The 10,147-nt window shown below is 46.4% G+C and overlaps 1 protein-coding gene across 2 annotated transcripts; it reads left to right on the top strand.

Moving 5' to 3' along the window:
• Positions 1-610: 610 nt before the first annotated feature.
• On the top strand, positions 611-6,320 carry LOC119961046 (zinc finger protein 239-like). 2 transcript variants are annotated; one of them, XR_005459582.1, is made up of 2 exons: positions 611-684; positions 3,177-3,306. XR_005459582.1 is itself a non-coding variant. In XM_038788558.1 (2 exons), the coding sequence occupies exon 2, from the start codon at positions 5,474-5,476 to the stop codon at positions 6,206-6,208; it is 735 nt and encodes a 244-aa protein (XP_038644486.1). In that variant the 5' UTR covers positions 611-684; positions 5,119-5,473; the 3' UTR covers positions 6,209-6,320. The 2 variants fall into 2 exon arrangements, 1 of the variants encoding a protein (XP_038644486.1); XM_038788558.1 differs by lacking the exon at positions 3,177-3,306 and adding an exon at positions 5,119-6,320.
• The last annotated feature ends 3,827 nt before the right edge of the window (positions 6,321-10,147 follow it).

The raw sequence follows: 10,147 nt of genomic DNA, 5'->3' as shown, positions 1-10,147 counted from the left end.
CATCTTTGGACTGTGGGAGGAAACCGGAGCACCCGGAGGAAACCCACGCACACAGGGGGAGGACGTGCAGACTCCACATAGACAGTGACCCAGCCGGGAATCGAACCTGGGACCCTGGAGCTGTGAAGCATTTATGCTAATCACCATGCTACCCTGCTGCCCCTTCTCTTCCGTTCCCTAGACAAACACGATCCCTGTCTGTTCCTGCAAAATGTCTGAGGCTGAAGCAAACTGTTTACATCCCTGGTGAAATATTTCACCCCCAGATGAGCTCCCAAACATATATCCACATCACCACCAAGATCACCTATTTTGTAACGTTTCTCTGAAAAGTCTTAATGTTTTATTCTGTTCAAGGCACAATATAAATACGAATTATTGTCACAGCTCTGGATATGTATCATTGTTCTGCCCCATAAATAATAATCTGTAACTCAGAGTGAAAAAGTTTGATGACATTCTGACATGAAGAAACATTTTTTAAAATGTTGCCCCCAACAATGATGGCGACTGAGCATGCGCTCTGCTCCAATCAAAATATGCAGGGCGCGCTTGCGCACTGCTGTGAAGACGCAATTGAAAATGTGTGCGCATGCGCATTGCTTCTAGTGCGAAACAAAGATGGCGGCTGCTTCGTCCTGTCTGTGAGAAAGCTGCAGCCTCCGCTCAGGTCACCGGGTACCGGTAGGTTATTTTTCCCGGTTTCCTGTTTCTATCATATGTTTAGGAAGTGTGCCTAACGACCGGGCTGATCCCACTGACCTGCCATTCCGACCTTTATGGATTGTGAATCGGAGAAAGAACCTTCTTCACGTCGCCATTAATCACACTGCGCATGCTTCACTCAGCCCAGTCCCGCCCACCCATTCACTGTGATTGGTTGGAGGACCAGCTGCTTCCGAACAAGCCTCCGGTCCCGCCCCTCTGCTTCCATTGGTCCGGAGATGCCGTCAATCATTCCCCGGGCATTGTGAGGTTTCAAGAACAAAGAAAATTACAGCACAGGCCCTTCAGCCCTCCCAGCCTGCGCCGATACAGATCCTTTATCTAAACCTGTTCCCCACCCCTTCATATATCTGTCCAGATGCATCTTAAATGATGCTCTCGTACCAGCCTCTACCAGCTCCGCTGGCAAAGCATTCCAGGCACCCACCACCCTCTGCGTAAAAAACTTTCCCCACACATCTCCCTTAAACTTTTCCCCTCTCACCTTGAAAATCGTGACCCCTTGTAATTGACACCCCCACTCTTGGAAAAAGCTTGTTGCTATCCACCCTGTCCATACCTCTCATAATTTTGTAGACCTCAATTAGTTCTCCCCTCAACCTCCGTCTTTCCAATGAAAACAGTCCTATCTACTCAACCTTTCTTCATAGCTAGCACCCTCCATACCAGGCAACATCCTGGTGAACCTCCTCTACACCCTCTCTAAAGCATCCACATCTTTCTGGTAATGTGGCGACCAGAACTGCATGCAGTATTCCAAATGTGGCCTAACCAACGTCCGATACAACTGTAACATGACCTGCTGACTCTTGTATTCAATACGCCGTCCGATGAAGGCAAGCATGCTGTATACATTCTTAACCACTCTATCGACCTGCGTTGCCACCTTCAGGGTTCAATGGACCTGAACTCTCAGATCTCTCTGTACATCAATTTTCCTCAGGACTCTTCAATTGGCCATATAGTCTGCTCTTGAGTTAGATCTTCCAAAATGCATCACCTCGCATTTGCCTGGATTGAACTCCATCTGCCATTTCTCTGCCCAACTCTCCAATCTATCTATATTTTGCTGTATCAGGTGAGAGGTCCATCAGAGTCAGCATGGTTTTGTGAAAGGTAAATCGTGTTTGAATCATTTGTTAAAGTTCTTCGAAGGTGTAACAAGCCAAATGAATAATGGGGGTACTGTCGATGTATTTGGACTTCCAGAATACATTTGATAAGGTGCTGCACAAAAGGTAATAAACAAGGTAAGATCCCATGGGAATGACAGGCAATGTAATATATCTTTTTTAGTGTCACAAGTAGGCTGACATTAACACTGCAATGAAGTTACTGTGAAAACCCCCGAGTCGCCACATTCTGGCGCCTGTTCGTGTACACGGAGGGAGAATTCAGAATGTCCAATTCGCCTAACAGCACGTCTTTTGGGACTTGTAGGAGAATGCCAGAGCGCCCGGAGGAAACCCACGCAGACACGGTGAGAACATACGGACTCCGCACAGTGACCCAAGCCGAGAGTGGAACCCGGGTCCCTGGCACTGAGAAGCAACAGTGCTAACCACTGTGCTATTGTGCCGTCCTTAAAATAAAGAGTAGGCACCACTGGATTTCGAACCCAGGATCTCCTGTTAACTAGTCAGGCGCTTGAACCAAATTCTCCCAAATTCTATCACTTGGATAGAGGATTGGCTAACCAACCGACAGTAGAGTGAGGATTAATCTGTCTTTTTCTGGTCGGCAAGCTGTAACCAGTGATGTGCCTCAGGGTTTGGCCCTCGGGCTCCATCTATTTACAACCTGTATTAATGATTATGGGACAGACAGAATATACAATATCCAAATTTGTAGATAACTCTGAAATGGGTGGGAAATCAAGTTGCAGTGGGGAAATATGAAATAAACTAATGGATTTGCATGGGTTGGGTGAGTGGGCCAAAATTGAATAAAAAGGCAACTTATTATCTAAATGAAGAGAAACTTCAAAATGCTTTTGTGCAGCGGGATCTTGGTGTCCTCCCATCCATTCTTCTCACCCACTTCCCAACCCCCTTCCATCCACTGACTCTGTCAACACCTGCTGCTACCTTGGGACAGCGGGCAGAATAATCAAATAATCACCCGAGTTATCGGGTGGCACAATAACACAATGGTTAGCACTGTTGCTTCACAGCGCCAGGGACCTGGGTTTGATTCCCAGCTTGGGTCACTGTCTTTGCAGAGTCTGCACGTTCTCCCCGTATCTGCGTGTGTTTCTTTAAGGTGCTCCGGTTTTCTGCCACAAGTCCCGAAAGACGTGCTTGTTAGGTGAATTGAACATTCTGAATTCTCCCTCGGTGTAACCGAACAGATGCTGGAGTGTGGCGATTAGGGGATTTTCACAGTAACTTCATTGCAGTGTTAAGCCTACTTGTGCCACTAATAAAGATTATTATTCTGTTTATTTCAAGGAGGATGGAGTCTAATAGCAAAGTGGTGTTGCTGCAGCTTCACAAGCAGCCAGTGAGGCCACATTTAGAACACTAAATGTCTTGATCACCTTCTTCAAGGAACGATGGGTGTCTGCCAAATGCGGAAAGAATGTCTTCTCCCAAACTGGTAAATCTTGGAATTATTTACCCCAGGAAATGTGGAGGCCGAGCCATTGATCAGTTGCAAGGCTGAGATCGATCTGTTTTTAATCAGTAGGGGAATTAAGGGTTACTGAGGGCAGTGGACTTAGCGAGTGTTAGGTCAGCCGTGATCTTATTAAATGGTGGAGCAGCTCAAAGGCTGAATGACGGACTCCTGTTCCTATTTCTGCTGGTCTGTTCTGTTTGTCGGTAAAGATTTCCAGTATCTGTGTGACTGGAGAAGCACTGAGATATATAAAATCCTAGTTAGACACCACCTGGACAGCTGTGATTATATAAAAAAAAAGAAACCCCACAAATGCTGGAAATCTTCAGTATATTGGGCAGCGCCTGTGGAGAGAAACAGAGTTAATGTTTCAGGTCAGCAGGATCTTCCATCAGATCAAGAACAGTGTGTTCCCATTAGGGACAAAGGGGCAATCTGTGTGTGGAGCCAGAGGACAATACTTCACATCTGTCTTCACCCAAGAGAATGAGGAGGTAGATATGGAACCGAGACAGAGGTTCCTGAGCAAATTGAGATAGGGAGTGACATGGTATTGCAGGCTTAAAAGTGGACGAATCCCCAAGTCTGGATGAACTGTGTCCCAGGATGCTGTGAGAGATGGGGGAGGAGATTTCAGGGGCTCCGACCCAAATTGAGGGGTTCGTTGGTCTAGGGGTATGATTCTCGCTTCGGGTGTCTCGGTGTCGAAATTTGTGAGAGGTCCCGGGTTCAAATCCCGGACGAGCCCTTTCCTGTTAGTCATGCAACATGTTTGAGGGCAGCATGGTAGCATGGTGGTTAGCATAAATGCTTCACAGCTTCAGGGTCCCAGGTTCGATTCCCGGCTGGGTCACTGTCTCTGCGGAGTCTGCACGTCCTCCCCGTGTGTGCGTGGGTTTCCTCCGGGTGCTCCGGTTTCTTCCCACAGTCCAAAGATGTGCGGGTTAGGTGGATTGGCCATGCTAAATTTCCCGTAGTGTCCTAAAAAGTAAGGTTAAGGGGGGGTTGTTGGGTTACGGGTATAGGGTGGATACGTGGATTTGAGTAGGGTGATCATTGCTCGGCACAACATCGAGAGCCTAAGGGCCTGTTCTGTGCTGTACTGTTCTATGTTCTATGTTCTAAATTTCTAATTCATCTCTGGTCACGGAGAGGTGCCAGAGGACTGGAGATCACCTAATGTTGTCCCACTATTTAAGAAAGGTTGTAGAGATAAACTCGAGAACTACAGACTAATGAGTCTCATGTCAGTGCTCAGGAAAATATTGGAAAAAATTCAGAAGGAGAGAGACTTATCTTCACTTGAAGAGGCAATATTTGATCAGGAATAGTTGGCATGGCATTGTTAGAGGGAGGTAATGCCTAACAATTTTGGATTGATTATTTATGTAACCAGCTGTGTAGATGAGGGTAGTGCAGTTGATGAGGTTTACATGGATTTCAGCAAAGCCTTTGACCAGATCCCACACAGGAGACTTTACAAAGAAGGCAAAGCACATGGGATACACGTAACGTGATATGGTAGATTCAAAATCAGCTTAGCTGTAGGAGACAGAGGGTGATGATGGACGGCTGCTTTAGTGACTGGAAGCCAGTGTAAAGTGGCACACCACAGGGATCCAGCAGAGTGAGAATGGAGAGAGACTGTGTGGGATGGAGATTTGCAGCTTTCGGGAATAAGAGAGGAAAGAATGTTCCATGGGAACTAGAATTGTCTGTTCTGAGTTTCTGTCCTGTACTGACAGTGATGACTTTTGTAAATTGTTTTTACAGGATATTAGATGAGGAATTACAGACAGAAATCTCAAACATCATGTCTCAATCTGACAGTCACTCTATTCCCTTGAACCTGAATATCATCACCCTTTGAATCTAGAAGGAGAAATGTTTGTCCGACTGTCAGCTAAAGATTTCAAACATCAGTGTGACTGGAAAAGCACTGAGAGCCACACAACACACACCCCAGTGAGAGTGTTCCAGTGAACTGACTGGAAAGATCTTTCACCAGTTACACAGCCTGACAAAACATCACACCATGCACAGCGAGGAGAGTCTGTACCCGTGCTCTGTGTGTGGACGAGGCTTCAATTGATCATCGAACCTGGAGCCACACAGGATCACCCGCACTATGGAGAAACCGTGGAAATGTGGGGACTGTGGGAAGGGATTCAAAGCTCCGTCTGAGGTGGAGATCCATCGACGCAGTCACAGTGGAGAGAGGCCGTTCACCTGCTCTGACTGTGGGAAGGGGTTCAGTGATTTATCCAACCTGTTGATGCACCAGCGAGTTCACACCGGGGTGAGGCCATACACCTGCTGTGATTGTGGGAAGGGGTTCAGTCGATCATCCAACCTTCAGTCACACCAGCGAGTTCACACTGGTGAGAGGCCATTCACCTGTTCTGAATGTGGGAAGGCGTTCACTCTGTTATCCCATTTGCAGTCACACCAGAGAGTTCACACTGGGGAGAAGCCTTTCACCTGCTCCCAGTGTGACAAAGGATTTACTAATTCATCCAATCTACAGAAACACCAGCGGGTTCACACGGGGGAGAGGCCATTCACCTGCTCTCGGTGTGGGAAGGGATTCACTCAGTTAACCCACTTACTGACACACAAGCCGGTTCACACTGGAGAGAGGCCGTTCACCTGCTCTGAATGTGGGAAGGGATTTGTTCAGTTATCCAAGCTGCTGATACACCAGCGAGTTCACAATGGGCAGAGGCCATTCACTTGTTCTGACTGTGGGAAGGGATTCACTCAGTCCTCCATCCTGCTCTCTCTCCAGCGAATTCACACCGGGGAGAGACCATTCAACCTGCCCTCCTGTGGAAAGGGATTCCGAGATTCTCCACCCTGTTGAAACACCAGCGTGTTCACACTGGGGAGAGGCCATTCCTCTGCTCTCAATGTGGGAAGGGATTCACTCAGTCATCTAGCCTGCTGACACATCAGAGTTCACACTGGGGAGAGACCATTCATCTGTTCTGTTTGTGGGAAGGGATTCACACAGTCAGCCAACCTGCAGACACATCAGCGAGTTCACAAGCAATTACAAGGGCTGGATTCTGCTGTTACTGCTCCTGTTAATCACATCCAGGGTTGACATTCTGACAGTTGGTGAAGTGGGAGGGTTTCTTTCTGCTGGACTGGCCGGTCTCCCGACGTAGCTCCCAGTGGGCTGATGTTGAGTCTTAAGAGCACATTCCCACTGAAATGATCCACAAAAGATGATGAAGGACACCTATTTCATCCTGTATAGGGTTCAGTTCTGGGTGACTGCCTGTGTGGAGTTTGCACCTTCTCCCCGTGTCAGCGTGGGTTTTCTCCCGGTGATCCTGATTCTTCCCACAGTCCACAGATGTGCAGGTTAGGTGGATTGGCCACTCTTTTGAGGTCCACCAACCATGCCAAATTGCCTCAGTGTCCAAGGATGTGCAGGTTAGGTGATTGGCCATTCTAAATTGCCCATTTGTGCCTATGTGTAGGTTTGGTTATTGGGATAGAATGGGTGAGTTGACTTGGGTGGAGTGCTCTTTCAGAGGGTCGATGCAGACTCGATGGGCCAGATGGCTATGAGGAGGATGCAGAGATGCTTCAGCAGGATTTGGACAGGCGGAGTGAGTGCACATGCATGGCAGATTCAGTATAATGTGGATGTCCACTTCAGTAGCAAAATAGGAAGGCAGATTATTTGAATGGGTGTAATTTGAGAGAGGTGGATACTCAGCGCGGCCTGTGTCCTCGTGCATCAGTCACTGAAAGTAAGCGCACAGGTACAGCAGGCAGGAAAGAAGGCAAATGGTATGATGGCCTTCATAACGGGAGGAATAGAGATGTTTTATTGCAGTTTTATAGGGCATTGGTGAGGCCACACCTGGAGTATTTTGTTCAGTTTGGTGTCCTTATCTGAGGAAGGATGTTCTTGCAATGGAGGGAGTGCAGTGAATGTTTACCAGGCTGATTCCTGGGATGGTGGGACTGTCATATGAGGAGAGACTAAATCGGTTAGGATTATATTTATTGGAGTTTAGAAGAGTGAGAGGGGATCTCATCGAAACTTCCAAAATTCTAAAAGGATTAGACAGGGTAGATTCAGAAAGAATGTTCCCGATGGTGGGGGAGTCCAGAACTAGGGGTCATAGTTTGAGGATAAGGGGGAACATTTACAGACTGAGGTGAAGAGAAAATTCTTCATCCAGAGAGTGGGGAATCTGGAATTCGCTACCACAAAAATTGTTGAGGCCAAAACATAGTGTAATTTCAAGAAGGAATGAGATACAGCTCTTGGGGCTTGAGGGACAAAGGGATCTGGGGGGGTGAAAGCGGGACCAGGGTATTGAACTTGATGATCAGCTATGATCAGAATGAATGGTGGACAGGCTCAAAGGGCCTGTTTTACTGCAATTGTATAGTGCCTCCTGCTGCTTCTATTTTCTATGTTTCTATGTCAATAGAATGGTATGTTGGCCTTCACAGTGGGAGGAATAGAGATGTTCCCTACCAGTACAGGTGGATCTAAAATCAATACATTTATCTATGTTCCATTGAGTTTGCAGCCAGTTGGCTCCATTGGTCTATGTCAGTATTTATGCTCCACATGATCCTCCACCCACCCCTCTTCATCCCCCCCCATCAGCATCTCCTTCTATTCCTTTCTCCCTCATGTCTGTATCCAGATTCCCCTTCAATGTATTCATGCTGTTCACCTCAACCACTCTCTGTGGTGGTGAGTTCCACATTCTCACCACTCACTGGGTAAAGAGGTTTCTGCTGAAATTCCTATTGAATTATTGAACCTCCTCATAATCTTCCATTAGGTCACTTTTAAGTTTTCTCTTTTCTAGAGGAAAGCAGTCCCAGTCTTTCCTAAGATTAAATGCGCTGTTCTCGTATATTCTTGGAATCTTTGTTGCTCCTTTTCCAGAGTCTCTATTTCCTTTTTCTAAACGGAGATCATCAATGTTGACGGTGCTCCCAGTGTCGTCCAGCCCTGGATCTAAACAAGTTGAACATAACTCCCTGCTTCAATTCGATCCCTCTGGAATGGAACCCTGTATATGGCCCCACACTAGGAAAGATGTGATGTTCTCAGAGAGAGTGCGGAGGAGATTTATGAGAATGATACCAGGGATGAGGGACTTAAGTGAGCGGGGGAGACTGGAGCAGCTGCAATTGTTGTTTTCAGATCAGTTGTGAGATCCGAGGAGGCCATTCAGCCTATTGATTCCCTGTTGGCTCCCTGGAGCAAACTAGTCAGTCCCATTACCCCAAACTATCCCTGTAGCCCTGCAAGTTTAGATCCCGAGATGCCCGTTCGGTTTCCATTTGAAATCTTCCATTTTCTTCATTTCCACCCTCCTCACGGGCAGCAAGTTCCAGGTCATTACCATTCACTGCATCAAAATATTCTCCCTCACATTCCCTCTGCATCTTTTACCCAAAACCTGAAATCTTTCTCCCCCTTGTCCTTGTCCCTTCAGCTAATGGGAACAACTTTTCTTTATCCACCTTATCGAAACCTGTCATAATCTTGTCCGCCTCTATCAACTCTCCCCTCAACCTCCTTTGCGAAAAGGTGAACAACCCCAGCCTGACATCGACCATAAAGAACAAACAGAATATGTTAATGTCTGAAATCACATAGGAACGTTTATTTTCTGTTTTAAAGATATTGTGACTATATTGTCCTGGACAATAAATGAATTGGAATACTTTAACCATGGGTGTGTCTGAATGGAATGTTTCAATCTGGTATCCACCTACTTTCCAGTGAAAGTCTGGAATGCGTCGATGGGATGAATGAGTTGATCACTTTCTCTTGGAAATATTTCCATCCTTGCCCATGAATTTTGTTTTAAAGAAATCCATATTTGAAAGCCCGGCCATTATGTGAAATATCAGCACTGTAACAGGGAAATAAGAAAGACAGACACTCACTTTGGTCTTTTCATCAACACATCTGAGTTAAGAGTGTGTGACATGATTTTGGGATACTGGTGTGAGTGTGAAGATGTGATTTGTTACATGTGAAAAATAGCAAGTGTAAATTCATGGTGAAATGGGCTGAAGGCTGGGTCCCAAACACACACAGCCACTTGAGACACAGCAGGGGATGAAATGGTTAATGTGACCAAGGGATTGAGACAACATTGTGACAGCATCAAAGCATTGATACATACATTAGACTGTCAACTCTTATTTACACTGAATAAAATCTAATCATTGCCACCAATAAGGGCTATCACTGTGAATCATTTCAGAGTTTGGGAAAGTGGGGGTGTTAAGGGTGAATACAAATCAGGAGTCGGCCAATCGGCCCCTCGAGTCTGCTCCATCATTCAATGAAATCAGAGCTAATCTGATTGTGGTCTCAACTCCTTTCCTTCCTCCACCCTTTCACTCTCTTGTCAATCAAGAATCTATCAAATTCAGCCTTAAAGCAGATTCGATGGCCCTGCCTCCGGCCCTCTCTGGGGAAGAAAGATTCATACACCCACTGTCATCAGGGGGCAAAATTATCATCAGCATCTTAAATGGGAGACCCCTTATTTGTAAATGGTGTCCCCTAGTTCTAGTCTCTGCCACAAGGGGAGGCATTCTCTCTCTCAATTCCACTCAGCGTCTCATGTGTTTAAATAGGATCATCTTTCATTCTTCTAAACTGCAAGGGATACAGGCCCAACCTGTCAAACCTTTCCTCAGAGGGTAACCCCCTCATTCCGGGGAGTAACCTTCTCTCTACTGCTTCTAAAGCACTTATCTCATTACTGAAATAAGGAGACCCAAACGGTACACAGTG

The sequence above is a fragment of the Scyliorhinus canicula genome, unplaced genomic scaffold (genome assembly GCF_902713615.1).
Source record: "Scyliorhinus canicula unplaced genomic scaffold, sScyCan1.1, whole genome shotgun sequence".
Classification (NCBI taxonomy): domain Eukaryota; kingdom Metazoa; phylum Chordata; class Chondrichthyes; order Carcharhiniformes; family Scyliorhinidae; genus Scyliorhinus; species Scyliorhinus canicula.
This window is presented reverse-complemented; position numbering and strand designations above follow the sequence as displayed.

What these genes read in the sequence shown, in the direction of transcription:
- LOC119961046 (XM_038788558.1), top strand. Translation starts at nt 5,474, where the DNA reads ATGGAGAAACCGTGGAAATGTGGGGACTGTGGGAAGGGATTCAAAGCT.